At 44.2% G+C, this 19,232-nt stretch overlaps 1 protein-coding gene across 3 annotated transcripts in view; it reads right to left on the reverse strand.

Annotated features, from left to right (window-relative positions):
* si:dkey-181m9.8 (E3 ubiquitin-protein ligase RNF31) overlaps nucleotides 1-19,232 on the reverse strand; it is a 104,004-nt gene that overhangs the window by 79,251 nt on the left and 5,521 nt on the right. For 2 of the 3 annotated variants that reach the window (XM_038809166.1, XM_038809164.1), the window contains 5 exons: nucleotides 16,021-16,111; nucleotides 14,567-14,609; nucleotides 10,503-10,600; nucleotides 6,720-6,780; nucleotides 3,714-3,769 (listed from right to left, as the gene is read on the reverse strand). In XM_038809166.1, the coding sequence (XP_038665094.1) occupies nucleotides 3,714-3,769; nucleotides 6,720-6,780; nucleotides 10,503-10,600; nucleotides 14,567-14,609; nucleotides 16,021-16,111 (349 nt within the window). The remainder of the gene's footprint in view (nucleotides 1-3,713; nucleotides 3,770-6,719; nucleotides 6,781-10,502; nucleotides 10,601-14,566; nucleotides 14,610-16,020; nucleotides 16,112-19,232) is intronic. The other variant, XM_038809165.1, reaches the window with a different exon arrangement.

Raw genomic sequence — 19,232 nt, forward strand, 5'->3', positions numbered from 1 at the left:
AGGTGTTGCGAGTAGCACATGAGATAACAGTGAGAGGTCATTTGGGAGTAAAGAAAACTCAAGCTAAAACACAAAAACATTTTTATTGGCCTGGACTACATAAAGATGCAGTTAAATTTTGTCGATCATGTCACTCATGTCAAGTGATAGGAAAACCTCAAACAGTGAGAAAACCAGCACCCTTAATACTCATTCCAGCATTTGAGGAACCTTTTACAAGGGTCTTAATTGATTGCGTAGGACCGCTTCCTAAAATGAAAAGTGGGAATCAACATCTTTTGACTATAATGGATGTGTCTACTAGGTTTCCAGACGTTATTCTAGTACATAATATTACAGCTAAAAAGACTGTTGAGGAGTTAATTAAATTCTTTACTAGATATGGACTACCCACAGAAATACAATCGGATTAAGGATCGAATTTTACCTCAAGGTTATTCAAAGAAGTTATGGATAGCTTAGGAATAAAACAATTTAAATCAACTGCGTACCATGCAGAATCGCAGGGAGCATTAGAAATGTGGGGCGGGATTCTCCGACTCCCCGCCGGGTCAGAGAATCGCCACAGGTCGGCGTGAATCCCGCCCCCGCCGGCCGCCGAATTCTCCGGCTCTCCAAACGTCGGCGAGGCGTGAGTCGTGACACCTGCCCCGGAGAATGGCGGGGACCGGCACCACTCAATGGGCCCCGAGGCTGCCCGCTGTTTTTTTGCCGGTCCCGCCGGCGTGGATCAAATTAGGTCCCTTACCAATGGGACCTGGCGGCGTGGGCGGGCTCCGGGGTCCTGGGGAGGTGGGGGGGGTGGCGATCTGGCCCCCACGGTGGCCTGGCCCGCGATCGGGGCCCACCGATCCACGGGTGGGCCTGTGCCGTGGGGGCACTCTTTTACTACACGTCGGCCATGTCAGCCTCCGCGATGGCCAACACGTAGGTGACCCCCGCCCTGCGCATGCGCGGGTTGACGTCAGCAGCTGCTGACATACCCGCGCATGCGCGGACTCTCGCTGGCCGGCGGAGTCCCTTTGGCCCCGGCTGACATGACGCCTAGCTGGCCGGCCTAGCTCCTGAAGGTGCAGACCCTGAGGATTCCGCACCTTTGGGGCGGGCCGATGCCGGAGTGGTTCACGCCACTCCGTCCCGCCGGGACCCCCCCGCCCCGCCAGGTACAGGAGAATCCCGCCCGTGGCACCGGACATTAAAGACAATGTTGAGGGCTTATTGTCAAGATTACCCAGAGGATTGGGATAAAGGAATTCCATTTGTACTGTTTGCAATTCGGGATGCTCCTAATGAGTCAACCAAATTCAGTCCTTTTGAAATAATGTTTGAGGTAAGAGGACGACTTAAATTGATTAAGGAAAGATTGTTGAGTGAGAAATCGGAACTTACATGATTGGATTACATGTCAAATTTTAAGGAACGATTAAAAAGAGCAGGTGAATTGGCCAACCAACATGTAAAAGTTGCACAAAATGTGATGAAACTGGTAGCGGACAAGAAATCTAAAGTTCGTGGTTTTGCCAGTGGAGATAAAGTTTTAGTCTTGTTACCAGTGGTAGCTGAACCTTTAAAAGCAAGGTTTTGTGGTCCTTATCACATTGAAAGGAAATTAAGTGAGGTGAATTATGTAGTACGAACGCCGGATAGAAGGAAAACTCACCGAGTGTGTCATGTGAATATGCTTAGAAGGTACTTTGAGAGGGAAGGAGATTCTAACTCAAAGTGGCGACTCAAATCCAGATGACTTTGAATCTGACATACCTCAAATTAAATTGGAAAACGAGGATGTTCTTAAAAATTGGGATAAATTGTTGAGTTACCTTCCAGAGGAAAAACGGACTGACCTGAAAGTGTTATTGATATCACATGGGCAAGTTTGTGGAGTTAAGTTGGGAAGTACTAAAATAGCTATACATGATGTAGATGTGGGAAATGCTGTTCCAATTAAACAACATTCATATAGACTTAACCCTTTAAAGTTGGCACAGGTTAACAAAGAGATTGAAAGTATGCTTAAAAATGGCATAATTGAAGTGGGTTGCAGCCAATAGAGTTTACCCATATTGATGGTATACCAAAACCAGATGGTACACAATGTGGACTATAGAAAGGTTAATGCAGTTTCAAAAATGGACTCTTATCCTATCCCACGTTTGGAGGATTGCATTAAGAAAGTGGGACAATCAGCTTTTATTTCCAAACTGGATTTACTTAAAGGTTACTGGTAGGTACCTTTATCCAAAAGGGTGAAGGAGATTTCAGCTTTTGTGACTCCAGATGGTATATACCAATTCAAAGTTATGCCATTTGGCATGAAAAATGCCCCAGCCACATTTCAACGGTTAACGAACAAAGTTGTTTCAGGATTACCCAATTGTGGGGTATACATCAACGATCTGGTAATTTTCAGCCAGACATGGAAAGAACATTTAAAGCATCTGATGGAGTTATTCGATCGACTTGAGGAGGCGGGTTTGGTGGTAAACCTAGCCAAAAGTGAATTTGGAATAGCCCAAGTCACTTTCCTGGGCCATACAATCGGACAGGGTCAAATGGTCCCACGGGATATGAAAATAAAAGTTATTGGGGAGTTTCCAATACCCTCGACACAAAGGGAAATAATGCGATTTATTGGCTTGAGTAGATTTGATCGTACATTTGTGCCAAATTTTTGTAGCGTGGTTGCTCCACTAATGGACTTGCTGAAGAAACGTTGAAAATTTAAGTGGACACCGGAGTTTGACTGCCTGAAAGCTGTGATAACCAATGCTCCTGTCTTGGAGAATTACAAGGGACTCAGTGATCAGATTGAACTAAAGTATCTGACTTTATAAAGAGAAATGCCGAGGCGTAGAGAAATGGCTGGATCGTGCAGAGACCTTCTTATCCAAAGTGTCTTGTTAATCAAGAGGATTCCAGTTGGAGGAAGAAGAACTAAAATGGACTATGTTATTATAAATGTTTGCGTGTTTTGTTTCGTTGAAAAAAAAACGTATATTCGCTGTCCATATTTCTTAAAGGAAAGTGAAAAGGTGAAAAATGAAACCATCTTGAAGTTGATTGTTTATTTATTTTTTCTTGGGGGGAGGTGTCATGTGAGAGTACCTTTAAGAAATGGGTGTTTATCGGATCGCTGCAGTGATGTCAGAGAGTGGGTGGAGCTGGGCAGTCTGTCTGCTTTTACTTTCGCTTTGAGCTGTCTGCTACAGGGTGAGTTTTAGTTTCATTTTGAGAGCTGGATAGCTGCAGTCACAGCAAGAAGGTGAATTAGTCTCTCTCTGCAATCCATAGACTGTCTCCAGATCATTTGGTGATTTAAAAATAATACCTGTTTCTATAGAGAAGTTAAACCTGATGTCTTTCTGTAAAAAGTTATTTTTTGTCTTATGGATGTTGCAAGGAAAGATTAAGAGTTACTGAGAGCGTACTGTATTCTTGAGGGGATTTATTGGTGTTGATAGTGGTGAAGATGTTTACTGTGGGTTTACAAAGTGCTAACTGGGTTAATAAAGAAACATTGTTTTAATTTAAGAGTACTGTAGATCTCTGTTGCATCACACCTGCAGAGTAGGCCCTTGTACTCCCCATAACTACAATCCATTAAAAGTTGTGGGTCAGGTGAACTCCATGATACACTTTGGGGTTCTCTAAACCCTGGCCCATAACAATATCTGATCATAGTAATTGTTGAATCATAAAATGCTAATACGTACTAGATTTCCCCATGACATCTTCACGCAAAGGTTTGGTCGGTAACAGGCTGGAATAACTATACAAGAAACAAAATAAACAAAACATTTAGTGCGAGAACTTCAAATCCATTATCAATAATTTTAACAAACTGTGAAATAATGAATGTAAGGCCTCCACTGCACTGATACAAAAAGATTCTTCAGACTTAATCCAGAAAAAGCAAACTAGCCCCAGAGGCTTGTAGATTTAACTTAACTGATTCAATCATCTAGCAGTCCTCTGCTGAATATTGCTTTTAGCATTCTATCTGTTTTAATCCACTGTGTGTTTTTAGAATCCTTAAATTAATTTTTGCTTCATGAAAATGTCAGTCATGTAAGAGACAGTTATTTTTTTAAAGTATCAACAGGCTTCCTTGCACACTAATGTTCCCAGTTTTATTGTGTTGAATAACTGTTGGAAGGGGTTTAAGAAGCATCAGAACTTTTGTACTATATCATGGGCAAAGAAAAAAACATTTCTTCTGAATACAGAACCACGACATCCAGATCCGGTGGGAACATGCAAACACCTCATTAAACCTGATTTAAATATTATTGGGCAGGAAGCCCGATTCACCTTCTCCAGGGATGTTCCTGCACCCCCCCCCCCCCCCCCCCCCGCCGCCAGGAGACCCGCCAGCGTGAATTGGTGCAAGCTCTAAGAAACAGGGACCTGGTGGCCTGCACTCTGATGGAGGGAAATTGGGTGTGTACCCTCATCCAGGTTGTCGAGCGGGATTCTTCAGGAGAGGTGGGGGTGGGGGGGATTTTCTGGGATGGGGTCATTTGGCTGGTCTTCCCATCTGTAGCCTTTAAAACCTTTAAATTGTCTTTCAGCTTGTCCAGATCAAAGATCTGTGAGATGAAGGTAAATGTCTCCCCTGTGGTTGAAACCTTTTAAGTGCTTTATCACAGTTAAATTGATTGCTCTTTAACTTTCTCAAACCTCTGTGCATGCCTAGAAACCTAAAAGCTTTGAATTGCATTATTTACATTCAATTTCACAGACCATTGCCTTTTAAAAGCCTCTTGATTGACAGGTCCAGGCAATTTCAATGGAAGGCTTATTGTTGTTTACTTATATAGCTTTCCAGGGGTCCATTAGCTCTGAAGTACTTCCTCATTTGAGCAGTTGTTCTTTCTAACCACAGTTTTTTTTAAAAAAGAGGCTGTCTCTTTGTTCCGAAGTGCTTCCTACAAAGAGTAGGTTTGGGGCTGTTGCCAGCGATTTTTGGGGAGGGGGGGGGGTTGCAACAGTATCCTGAGATCGGGGCGATCTCCCGATCTCGAAGAAGCGTGACCTGTCAGCAAGATTAATCCTTGCCCCTCAGGTCCAGCAACAACCTCGATCCTCATTGAAAGATTTTGTGCATGCCATTAAACGGCATGCCAGCTTTGCTCCTAGCACCAGCAGGAATCGGTCCAGATTCTTCGCTGGCCTAGAAATGGAACAATGGCGGCCCATAACTTTATCAGCAGAGGTCGGCATGCTGAGGCAGATAGGGGAGTGCGAACGGATGAAGGTGTCTTTGGAAGCCAACTGATGATTTAAAAATAAGGAAGGTTCACTGTGCTTATGGTCTCCCCCTACATGGGAATGGTCATGGTTTAGGATTTGGATTAATGTGGCTCAAGAATGAGGCCAGTAAAACAAGGGGCCATTGATCCTCCAACCAGCTGTCAGAAGGCTGTTTCCTATGCGGGAGATGTTGGAGGTGGGGGAGAAAGGGGGGGTCGGTGTTTTGCAGTGGAGAGGGAGTGATTGCATCTGTGGCATTGGGAACGGGAAAATTCCATCTCCAAAATTTATTTTTAAACTTTAGATTAACCAATTCATTTTTTCCAATTAAGGTGCAATTTAGCGTGGCTAATCCACCTATCCTGCACACTTTTTTTGGGTTGTGGGGGCGAAACCCCGCTAACACGTGGAGAATCTGCATGGTGGCACAGTGATTAGTATTCTGAATTCTCCCTCCGTGTACCCAAACACAGACCAGAACCTGGCGACTCGGAGATTTTCACAGTAACTTCATTGCAGTGTTAATGTAAGCCTACGTGCAATCATTATTAACTGTGGTTACCACAGTTGCTTCACAGCTCCAGGGTCCCAGTTTCGATTCCCGGCCTGGGTCACTGTCTATGCGGAGTCTGAACGTTCTCCCAGTGTTTGCGTGGGTTTCCCCTGGATGCTCCGGTTTCCTCCCACAATCCAAAGATGTGCAGGTTGGATGGAGTGGCAATGCTAAATTGCCCTTAGTGTCCAAAAAAAAGGTTAAGCGAGGTGACGAGGTGTGGGCTTAAGTAGGGTGCTCCTTCCAAGAGCCTGTGCAGACTCGATGGGCCAAATGGCCTCCTTATGCACTGCAAATTCAATGATTATCTATGATTATACTCCACACAGACAGTGACTCAGAGCTGTGATCGAACCTGGAACCTCGGTGTTGTGATGCAACAGTGCTAACCACTGCATCACTATGCTGCCCTAAAAAGATTCGCCCCACCTCCAAAAATTGTTCTTTTTAGCTAAAGCACTTGACATTAACTTTGAATCAAACGATAAAGCAATTTAAATGATATCACATAGAACACAGAATCATAGAATTTACAGTGCAGAAGGAGGCCATTCGGCCCATCGAGTCTGCACCGGTCCTTACAAAGAGCACCCTACTGTAGCCCATGAATCTACCCTAACCCAGTAACCCCACTTAACATTTTTTGAACACTAAAAGCAATTTAGCCTGGCCAATCCACCTAGCCCGCACATCTTTGGACTGTGGGAGGAAACCGGAGCACCCGGAGGAAGCCCACACAGACACGGGCAGAACGTGCAGACTCCACACAGTGACCCAGTCGGAAATCAAACCTGGGACCCTAGAACTGTGCTAACCACTATGCTACCGTGCTGCCCAACATACTGTAGTAATTGACGATTTTCCTCCATTTGAATTTACCTGGAATATAAAAGTTCTTAGTACAAAGTATTACCTCAGAGAAGTTCTTGCAGGAGATACAGAATAACCACTGCCTTGACGTTGGTGACTAAGGGCTGTAAAAGTTATATTGTAAAAACATGAACATATTTAAACGATGATCTTAACAAATTTACGCAGTCAGAAAGTTACAACAGATAATTTCCTATATAAAGGATAAGCTGCCTCAATGGTTGAATTTGTGAGTACCCTACTTAATGTAACACGTAGCTATGTGCAGTCTGACTGATATAATTCAGGAGGAGTTCAACAATATCCTAATGTCAGCGTTTACTATGTACCCAAATCCTCTAACTATGAAGTTACATATATAAACTTCAGGAAAATAATATTTGGCCAGGCAGTGAAGTTACAGCCCCTCACTGAGAACCCTGTTAATACTCAGATCAAACATATAGATGGCCATTTAGAACATACAGTGCCGAAGGAGGCCATTCAGCCCATCAAGTCTGCAGCAACACACATTAAGCCCTCACTTACTCCCTATGCCCAAAACCCAATCACCCCTCCTAACCTTTTTGGACACTAATGGCAATTTCTGGTATTTCTTTAAAGTCTTCTATTGTGAAGACAGGTATAGTTACAGAGTGTGTTGATATCAAGTATTAAACTTCAATTTCATCTTCTCGACTCGCGTATGGAACTTTTTTTAAAAGGGCAGTTTCAACTGTTAAAACAAACAGCCGGACTTAATAGAGCTGCCAACGATCACATGACATGTCTGCACCTGCAAATTCTGGAAGTTTCCAATGTGAGTTACAATTAGGACATGTCCAGGCAGGCCTTCCATGGAATTCCACACATGCATGTCAAGGGTCACTTAAAAAATAGACAAACTTTAAAATAGTTGCCACCATTTGCCTCATTATAATAGCCACCTTCCATTTCTGTTAGGTTGGAGATGGAAAGTACAGAGGCAATGGCTACACCTTCAAGGTGTTGAGATCTTCCTCCTAGCTCATTAAATGGGAGAATGAGTCATTTAGAAGTAATGACTTGAACGTAAAAAATAATCACCTAGGCCATAACACAATAGTCAAGGCTTGCCCAGACATGATTTTCTGTGTAATACTCAATCATTACGGCGAGAGAAGTCATTTGATTGGAGTGACCGTTTTGAAATGTCTTCTGCTTTGGGAGCAATTTGGAAAATTAACATCTGTCGGCTTCTCCTTTCTCTCTCTAACTTTTTTTTTAAAAATATTTTTATTCTCCTTTTTCACAATTTTTCTCCCGATTTTACACCCACCAACAACAAACAATAATCGACAACAAATATATCAAACCCCATAACAACGATCCCATCCTCCCACCAACCCCCAAACATCAGCCCGCATGTTAACATAAACAAATGACAAAAAAGGAATCAGGGATTACCCATAGCCATCTTTAATTGTCTCTCTAACTTTCACCTTACCTTCTTATATCGTACTGTGGATAGCAGACAGAGAAATTCCAAAGACTTCAAATTCTAAACAGTGTTTCCAGATGAAAACCAAGGACAACAGGATACAACAGTCATGAACAAATCTCAGGGCGAGATTTAATGGAAATGAAACAGAGGCTCCTGCCAAGCGCGTTTAGTTGGGTGTTAAATGGTGTAGCCGCCGAAGCTGGCCACTTCCCGACATAAAATGGAACATTGAGTTGCATGCAGGGAAAATTGGACAATGACAGAGAGGCAAGCAGGTTGCAGAACCTCTCTGTGGATTCTGTCTGTGAAGAAACCAGACAGTATAGAAACTAACAAGCTGCGCATATTAATTGCGCGATTCCCGGTGATTCCCGGGCACAATGGACACAATTAAGAATAAGAAAGGCCAAGCTAGACTCTTCGGCGCCAGCAGGAGTCCCGGACAATAAGATACAAACAGCCCCAAGAACCGCCCAGTGATCGAGGAACAGCCCCGTTATTGGGGAAATTCCAATTAATCGATTGGGAAGAGACCCAATCGATTGCAAGTTTATAGAGGGTCCGCCCAGATGGGCGCAAAACCCAAAACAGTATAAGACAGAGATCCCAACCCCAGCTCTCTCTCTTAGCCAGCCCTCCCAGCAGAACACCTTTGCAGCAGCTCTCCAGGAACTTGAACGTGAGGAGAGGTCTGGCCAATTGCTACACCGACAAGTAAGTGTCATGCAACGCACACTACAAGAGTAGACACTCCTGACCCCTTTAGTCCACACCAACTGGAAGCCTGCGGATCCAGGACAAAGCAAGAGGCCATTGTTCTCTGATCCGGCAGTTCCCTTATTTTAGATAAGTATTGGCCTAGTAGTGGTAGGAACAGTTTAGTCTTAGTTTTATATGCATGAGTGGCAAATAACTGTAATAATAAACGTGTCTTGTTTGAACTTACTAACTGGTGTATTGAGTCATTGATCTGAACTTGAACTTGAGCCTCATGGCGGTATCATCAAGATACCTGGCGACTCTAGAGCTTAGGAATAAAACAGAGCCAATTGAGTGTTAGGTACACTCACCCAGAACGAGCAACAATGGGGAATTAAATGGGACTCTGCTTCATTCCGGGGCCTCGGCGAGGAGCGCCCCTTCGAGGCCTCTGTTCCATTTCCTGCACGAGCGAGTTCCACTCGCCAGTGCATAAGAGGTTGGGGAGTCATTTTTAAATGGTGCCACAATCTCTAGAACCCCCACTGCAGATTCCGGACCCCGCTCAACACCCCAACTCATCTATAAGGCGGTCATTGAGCGCCCCGCATCTCACCTCACAAGGGCAGTGCACCCATGGGCCCAATCCCTGATGCAGGCAAAATGCCACCTAGGCACCTTGACAGTGCCAGCCTGGCACCCTGGCAGTGACCCTTCCAGGCTAGCAGTGCCACCTGGGCACTCTGGCAGTGCCAGGGTGGCACCTGAGTGACACGGCCAGGATGCCCGGTGGCGCTGCCAAGGTGCCACCCTTCCCAGAGCCTGATCACCCAGGGGCCCCGGATCTCCTAGGAGAACCCTTATGTGTTTAAACTCAAGAAAACCTAGCCTGACTGAATTCCTTGCAATACGACATTAGGTACATATTGGCACATTCCCAGTTATTTTTTTTAAAAATCCTGTTGTGATCAACTTAGAAGTACTATTGTACCATTCCTCACCTGGTCATAATAATACAAAGTATTTACTTATGATCTGCCATTTCTTTATTTCTTATTATAATTTCTCCTGTTCAGTTGCTAAGAGACCAACATTTACTTCTGCTACTCTCCTTTTTACTGATTTAAAGATGCTCCTTTTTTTTCTATTTCTTGCGAGTTTATTCTCATGTTCTGCTTACTTCCTTCTCATCAACTTTTTGGTCACCCTTTACAAGTAATTAACATGATCCTAACCCTCAGGCTTGTCCTCCAAATTACGTAATTTGTGTTGCTAATATGACAATTAAAGTCCTTCAAAATCTTTGCATTGCCTTTTACTAAGTTCCTGTTATTCCCTGATTCGTACACTGACATCAGATTAACTCGTCATTTATCTCAGTTGGAGACGGTTGTGCACAAGAGTAGCTGCACTCACCTACTTAAAACCTGACTGAACTGCAAGGCAAAATTTTGCGTGGGAAGCATTTTGGCTGTGTCTAAGACATTAAAATAATTGAAGGTGAAAGTTTCTAATGCTATTTTGCACAGTCCAATAAAAGTCATATTTTCCTTTTGAACCAATATTCCTATATGTTGTCAGCCATTAATATTTAATAAAATTACTGAAAATGCATTTAATAATTAAAATGACTTATTATCCAGTTATCTTAACCTGCTTACTTACGCCATACATCTGAATGGACAGGCAGGAAACAACCAGAATTCAAAGGCTCAGGAATATTCTGGCGACTCTGACTGCAATTACCAATGGAAGGAACAGTGCTACAATGGAAAAACAATATTCTTTATCAGGTTTTATCTTTTAGAGTTGACATACATAACCATCTGTACTGCAAATCTTTCATTTCAGTCAGTGGCAGTGAGAAAAACACCTATTTTCTGCTTCCCAAATTGCCTATACCTTTTTAATAAAACTTGTCATATATAAACAGACTTCAGCATTAATTGCAATGTTAGTGGCAAACTAATATTTAATGTAATCGCTACAAATTCCAAATTCTGTAGTTAACTGCAGTCTTGTACATCACCAACACCTACAATACTAGGTTTTGACCGTCCAGACTGTTTTCTCTGGTCAGTTTAAGGGATGCGTTGGTTGGCGGGTGGGTGGGTGGGTGGTGCCTGGCACACATGGAGCATGCAAAGGATTGGAGTGTGTGATCCACATAGAGCTACCAATGGTTGCGTGGTGTCGTGGCGAGGCGGGAGGGGGGTAATTATTTGGCAAAACTTATCATCTGAAAGCTATTCTTTATGCTCAAAATTAAGATGCACTAGGTTTAGAAAAGCTGTCTGCGAATCAAGCATGGGCATTGGTGTTGATTCCATAAATAAGATGATAACAGTCTAGATTCTGCAGAGTTTCTGCACTAACTCCAGCGGGCAAGCAAAACTTAAGACTCAAGGAAAGAGCAGTTATAATGTTGTTGAAAAACTTGAAACCTGAACAAGGCTGCATCATGGAAAAAGATTGGTCGGCAGGAAATTGTTTTCTTTGGTGATATGAAATAGTGTTTATTCCTCGAATAATATTGAGCCTATTGGAAGTAAATTTCAACTCAAGAGAACAGTTCCCAATTAGACTTTTATATTCTATAATTATAAATAAGTCACAAAGCCAGGCTCCTGACAAAATTTGTAGGTATATTTCTAGGCCTGTTTTTACACGTGGGCAGCTTTATGTAGCATTTAAATAGAGTGGTCATCTGAGAAAGTGATGACCCGTCTACAAAACAGGTCACATAGCGGGAAAATGGGAGTTATGCCAGGGAGCGCAGGCAGAGCACAAGTGTATGAGCTCAGGAATAAAGTAGCTTTGTTGGAATTCCTTGTTGTTGGTGATTTAGTGAACCCACAGCTTTCTACATCCAGCATTTTGCAGAGTGAGAAGTTTGAATTCTGTTAAAGTTTTTTGCGAAAGAGTAACTAGATTTAAAGAAGTACAGAACACCTTTGGTCCATCCACAAGCAGGACCAGACCTTCCTGTTGCCTGCCATTTCAAGTCACTGTCCTGCGCTCATGTCCACATGTCTGTCCTTGATCTGCTGCAATGTTCCAGTGAAGCCCAGTGCAAACTGGAGGAATAGCATCTCACCTTCCAATTAGACACGTTACAGCCATCCGGACTTAACATTGAGTTCAATAACTTTAGACTATCAACACTCTCCTCCACCATCACCATATTTTTATTTCTCTCAATTAATTTTAATTTCTGCCATCAATCCGTCTTTCCCTCACCATTGTCCACCCTCCTCCCACTCCATTTGAGCCTTCTGACCCCAGTTATCCTTTGGCAAACTGCTTACCTTTGTTCTGCCGTTAACACATTCTGATCTCTTAATGTGCCGTTATCAGCCCCCTTCTCGGCCTTGATCACCACCATTTACACTCTATTTTATTTCTATCAATTCATTTTCATTTCTTCCATCAATCCATTTTTCCTTCACCATTGTCAGAGGAAATGGGCGAGGTGCTAAATGAATACTTTGCATCAGTATTCACCAAAGAAAAGGAATTTGTGGATGTTGAGTCTGGAGAAGGGTGTGCAGATAGCCTGGGTCACATTGAGATCCAAAAAGACGAGGTGTTGGGCTTCTTGAAAAATATTAAGGTATATAAGTCCCCAGGGCCTGATGGGATCTACCCCAGAATACTGAAGGAGGCTAGAGAGGAAATTGCTGAGGCCTTGACAAAAATCTTTGGATCCTCACTGTCTTCAGGTGATGTCCCGGAGGACTGGAGAATAGCCAATGTTGTTCCTTCGTTTAAGAAGGGTAGCAAGGATAATCCAGAGAACTACAGGCCGGTGAGCCTCACAGTGGTAGGGAAATTACTGGAGAGAATTCTTCGAGACAGGATCTACTCCCATTTGGAAGCAAATGGACGTATTAGCGAGAGGCAGCATGGTTTTGTGAAGGGGAGGTCGTGTCTCACTAACTTGATAGAGTTTTTCGAAGAGGTCACAAAGATGATTGATGCAGGTAGGGCAGTGGATGTTGTCTCTATGGACTTCAGTAAGAACTTTGACAAGGTTCCTCATGGCAGACTGGTACAAAAGGTGAAGTCACATGGGATCAGGGGTGAGCTGGCAAGGTGGATACAGAACTGGCTAGGTCATAGAAGGCAGAGAGTAGCAATGGATGGGTGCTTTTCTAATTGGAGGGCTGTGACTAGTGGTGTTCCGCAGAGATCAGTGCTGGGACCTTTGCTGTTCCTAGTATATAGATTTGGAGGCAAATGTAACTGGTCTGATTAGCAAGTTTGCAGACGACACGAAGGTTGGTGGAATTGCGGATAGCGATGAGGATTGTCAGAGGGATACAGCAGGATTTAGATCGTTTGGAGACTTGGGCAGAGAGATGGCAGATGGAGTTTAATCTGGACAAATGTGAGGTAATGCATTTTGGAAGGTCTAATGCAGGTAGGGAATATACAGTGAATGGTAGAACCTTCAAGAGTATTTAAAGTCAGAGAGATCTAGGTGTACAGGTCCACAGGTCACTGAAAGGGGCAACACGGGTGGAGAAGGTAGTCAAGAAGGCATATGGCATGCTTGCCTTCATTGGCCGGGGCGTTGAGTATAAGAATTGGCAAGTCATGTTGCAGCTGTATAGAACCTTAGTTAGGCCACACTTGGAGTATAGTGTTCAATTCTGGTCGCCACACGACCAGAAGGATGTGGAGGCTTTAGAGAGGGTGCAGAAGAGATTTACCAGGATGTTGCCTGGTATGGAGGGCATTAGCTATGAGGAGCTGTTGAATAAACTCAGTTTGTTCTCACTGGAACGACGGAGGTTGAGAGGCGACCTGATAGAGGTCTACAAAATTATGAGGGGCATAGACAGAGTGGATCGTCAGAAGCTTTTCCCCAGGGTAGAGGGGTCAATTGCTAGGGGGCATAGGTTTAAGGTGCAAGGAGCAAGGTTTAGAGTAGATGTACGAGGCAAGTTTTTTTTACACAGAGGGTAGTGGGTGCCTGGAACTCACTGCCGGAGGAGGTGGTGGAAGCAGGGATAATAGTGACATTTAAGGGGCATCTTGACAAATACATGAATAGGATGGGAATAGAGGGATACGGACCCAGGAATTGTAGAAGATTGTAGTTTAGTCGGGCAGCATGGTCGGCATGGGCTTGGAGGGCCGAAGGGCCTATTCCTGTGCTGTACTTTTCTTTCTTTGTCCCCCCTCTCACCCTACCCCACTCTGGCCATCTGTTCACCGTTCCTAGTTGCCCTTTGACACACTGCTTACCTTTGTTATGCAATTCACATGAGCCACTATCTGCACCCTTCTTTGCCCCATTCCTTTTGTCTTTCTGCCCACGGCATACTTGTCAATCTCCACCTATCTATCCAGCCTACTGCCCGATCCCCCCCCCCCCCCCCCGACCAACAGCAGTATAAATTTGACCCCATTTCCAGTTCTGACAGAGTGTCGTCCAGGCTCTAAACATTAGCTCCCTTTTCTCTCCACAGATGTTGTCAGACCTGCTGAGATTTCCCAGTATTTGTCTGTTTTGTTTAAAAGGAATGCTGTTGCACTAATAAAAATACTAATCTGACCACAAATATTTTGCAGGTTACTGTTCATTTTTAAATAATCTGATTCACCACTTTGTAAAAGTACGTTGCAATTTCAATTAATGGTCAAATTTATAGACGTGTAACAAAGTATTTAGCTTCTAATCATCCACAGCGTAACAGTAATCGGCAGCAACAGAGATTTACCTTGGCTGAGGAGCCACAGCAAGGGAGCCGGGGGAATGGTGTACTGAATTCAAAAGAAAAATAATTAAAACATGTCCTCCTAAAGTACTATTTGCAAACATCAATATTAAAATTCCTTTGCACATCATGCCTATTTTATCTCGTGCTTTAACATTAAAATATTTCAAAATCAAAATACTGCAGATGCTGAAAATCTGAACCAAAAACAGATAATGCTGGAAAGACGTGGGCGATCTGGGAAAAATAGTTAACATTTTCAGAAGCTCTCCCGATCAGTGATCTGCCAGGATAGACAGTGCTATCAGAAATATTGCTGAAAAAGTTATGACGGAAAAATTAAAATAAGGTAGGGAAGAACGTGATTGAAATAGGTCTGAATCATGGGCAGGATTCTCCGTCCATTCACGACAGCCGGATTCTCCGGTCCCACTGCAGTGAAGGGGAGATTTGGCTGAGCACCAAATTCTCCGTCCTCGCTAGCAGCGGTAGCGGGACAAAGTCATGGCAGAGAATCCCAGTCCATATTCAGATGTTTGGTTACAATTATCCCACATCTGAAAACCTTGCCTCACCAGAAGACTACACTTGGTTCAGGATTTCGGGTTTTGGCTCGGGACTCCATCCTCAGGGTCAAATTGGGGTCACAACTTCGCACTCTGTGGGAAACATTCACTTGCAATGATTTTCCACAAATTGGTTATTGGCCAGAGCGCAGGTTCACTGTTGGGCAATATCTTGAAGCTGGAAGGGAAATCAGAGGCCTTCCAGTTCAGGAGGAGCAAGTCTGCAGTTCAGTTAAGGAGAGGACATCTCCAACTTGAGGTGGAGTCTCTGCCAGTTTTTAAAGTTTTACCTGATAAAATAGCCTCAGCAGCTGTCCACCACTGTGAAAGGGATACCCCTTCATAGGAAAGCCTATGGCCATAACTGTAACCAGGCAGACGGAGACTGCATCAAAGGTTTCCTGGAATGCAGGAGCTTTGTTGTCTAGTTTTAATTATCCTGTCATTGGTTTTAATTTACTCCGTGCACTTTATAAAATAAATGCTTCTCATTTCATGAAAGAAATATTTGTTCTTGTTTTATATTTTAATTACATAGATACATCAAGAATTTCAAAATAATGGTACAGGGCAATATGCAAAGTGGAATCCTATCTTTGGAAAGCGACTATGTTAAAACCTCATGTTTTCCCACATTGCGAAGACATTGCGAGAAAAAAAATGAGAAAATGTAATACTAGATTGGTCGTGCATCCTTTTTTCTTCTGTGCAGTATGAGGCCTGCGAGAAGACTACCTCTCCTTTCAGCCATTGCTAATGCACTGTATAGGAAGCCTAGTGAAGGGAAGACAATAAATCAAAACAGGGAGTTCAAATTTAAAAGGTGTAGGAAAAATGGATTCTGCTAAATCTTTCAATATAAAATACACTGACAGTAGAGCGACAGTTTACCTTGTGAAAAAGCAGTCTGTGTTGGATCATTTAAGCAGTTCATAAATAATGTTCTTATGTCTTCAATAAGACCCTCCAAATGTGATGTTGGCTGAAAAAAGCAGAATAATTCAAAATGCAAGAAATAACAAAGAAAACCCTTATTACCTAGACCTTGAACTTTGTATTTTTACTTCCCAGCATTTACTTTATGACACCTTTCCTTCATCCAAGTTAAACTTGAATTTTTAATTCTTTCATTTAAATAAACACACTTGAACCACCCTCACATTAACTATGTAATTAAGGGGGCGATTCTTCCCATGCATTGCGCCCAGCACTCCTCCCACTATTCCCGGAGATTGGTGGAAGAGCCTCTAAATGGGGTTTGTGCAGTCGCCAAACGGATCACAATGGTCCCGACCTGCCGTGCCCGATGCGATCTGGGTCTTGCACATTCAAAGTTGCAGTCTTCCGGCTTCTGGGATTCACTGACCCACCGGTGCAGCGCCAGGTTGGTGCAAAACAGTACCGGTTTCTAAAAATGCAAACCAGACGTGGCGAGCACGCTGGGCACTCGGAGGCCATTGGAGTCCCGGGTGGTCGAGGACAGGACAGGCATGTCCCACGGTGTCAAAGGACAGTTCTGGGAATGGGGCCTGAGGGTAGCCATGGCCATGCGGTGGGGGGGGGTTGTGTGGTGGAGAAGGGGCGGGGGGAAGCAGGAAGCGTGGGGACTGGATGGGATATGAAGGGAGCGTATTGAGGGGGGGGCTGAAGTGGGCACATGGGAGTGACCTCATAGCAGGGCATGTTCTCTTGGGGGTGGGGGGAGTTGGCGGCGATGTCTCAATGCCGGCGATGGGAGTGGGGCCGGATCACACTCACACCGGTGTGAGGGACCTTCAACTCAACTTTAAGATCTGGGCACCTGTTAAAAAGGGAGTCCAGACCTTTGAGGAGTCGGTCTCACCAGTCTTTTGTTCCCCTGGAGGAATTTTGTGAGAATCTCGCCAAGTATTGGGTGAATTGCACTGGAATTGTGCCGGAACAGTCGGCAGGATTCTCTTACATACAGACATGTGATTTTTTGGGGGCCAATTTCACCCTAAATATTTATAAAATTCCATTATAATCCTGTTCTACTACTGCTCCAACATCACACTTTCATTCTTGTATTTTATTGTACTTGAAGAACTCTATTATATATAACATATCTAATATTTCTTAAACAAAAAATAAACTATTCAGTTGCTTTTAGAACTTTACAGTTCAATTGTAAAACAGCTATTCAGTGGCAATTGAAAACAGTGCCAGTCTTTTTTTAAAAACAAAGTAATTCTAAGATTTTTATTTCATAGAATCAAAGAATCGCTGCTGTAGAAGGAGGCTATTCGGCCCATCGAGTCTGCACCAACCCTCTGACAGAGTCCAATACGGCACTCTATACCCGTAATCTCACATAGTGGCAATTTATCATGGCCAATCCATCTAACCAGCACAGCTTTGGACTGTGGGAGGAAACCGGAACACCCGAAGGAAATCCAGGCAGACACAGGAAGAACATGCAGACTCCACACAGTCATCCAAGGTCAGAATCGAACCAGAGTCCCTGGCACTGAGGCACAGTGCTAACCACTCTGTCATGGTGCCAATGGACAGAATGGATAGATTTGATGGACAGAATTAGCTGGCCTACTAATTTTATTGCATGTACACGGAGATAACAAAAGATTAAAATAGTGTGTTCTGAGGAGGTCAGAAAGAAGGACGAAGAGGGAGAGAGAAAAGAATTTGTATCATAATTAAATTGCTGGCTCACAAAACAACATTTTGCTTAAATTATGAAGACATTTGAAAGCAGTTATAAAGACTGAGTACTTCAGAAGTAACCTTACATTTACAATGCATACATAACAGATCTAATTCAAACACTGGGAGAGGAAAAAATCCTTTTCTACTCAAAGATAAATAGGTGAATTGGACATTCTGAATTCCCCCTCGGTGTACCCGGACAGGCACCACAGTGTGACGACTAGGGGATTTTCACAGTAACGTCATTGCAGTGTTAATGGAAGCCTACTTGTGATAATAAAGATTATTATTACGTGCAGGTTAGGTGGATCGGCCATGCTACATTGCCCCTTCGTGTCCAAAAGGTTAGTTGGGGTAATGAGATGACGGGGCTGGGGCAGGGGAGTGGGCCTGGTCACGGTGCTCTTTCGGAGGGTTGGTGCAGACCCAATGGGCCAAATAGCCATCTTCTGCACTGTATCGATTCTATGATACCTAGTATCTATATTATATTTGAATCAACAAGTTAAAAAAACCTGATACACTATTTTAACACATTCCTAAATTTCCCTCACCACCACTTCTAAATGCTATGGGCGTGATTCTCCGCTGCCCACGACGGGTCGGAGAATAGCAGGAGGGCCTTCCCGACAATTTTCACGGCCTCCCGCTATTCTCCCCCAACTCCGGCTGCCCCCCGGCACGAATCGCTGCTCGCCGTTTTTTTACGGCGAACAGCGATTCTCCGCAGGCCGATGGGCCGAATACCGCGGAGTTTACGGCCATTTTCACGGCCGTGATCACACCTGCTTTCAGCGTTCGTGAAAACGGCCGCAAAGTGCCCGTCCCTGACAACCATGGCACCGATTGGCACGGCCGCACCACAGCCATGCCAAGGGTGGCATGGGCCTGCGATCGGTGGGCACCGATCGCGGGCAGCGGGTCCGATACCCGCGCACTATTTGTTCGCCGCCCCACAGGATCAGTCCGCGGGACGGCTGAGGGGCATGACGGCCTGCGCATGCACGGGTTTGACGCGTCTGCGTGATGACGTCATCCGCGCATGCGCGGGTTGTAGCCGTCCAACCCGCGCATGCGCGGCTGACGTCATCGTGCACGTCAGCCGCCGTGACTCTTGGCGGGCGGAGTTAGCGACGATACTAGCCAAGCCTGGGGGGAGAATCGGGTCCCGGGACGGAGCTCCGAGGCTGGCGTGAAACACGGCCAGTTTCATGGCAGCCTTCACGGCACGCCGGATTTGCGAAGAATCGCGCCCTATGTTTATAACAACTTTAACCATAAGTTATACATAATTCGACATCTTTTGACCATTGAATAATCTATCTGATTTGTGCTTAATGAATATCTTCTACCAATTCTCATTTTCGAATCTGCGAGAAACGCAAATCAAATTATTGAATCTGGCAATCTGTTTATGT

This window comes from Scyliorhinus canicula, chromosome 10 (assembly GCF_902713615.1).
Source record: "Scyliorhinus canicula chromosome 10, sScyCan1.1, whole genome shotgun sequence".
Taxonomy (NCBI): domain Eukaryota; kingdom Metazoa; phylum Chordata; class Chondrichthyes; order Carcharhiniformes; family Scyliorhinidae; genus Scyliorhinus; species Scyliorhinus canicula.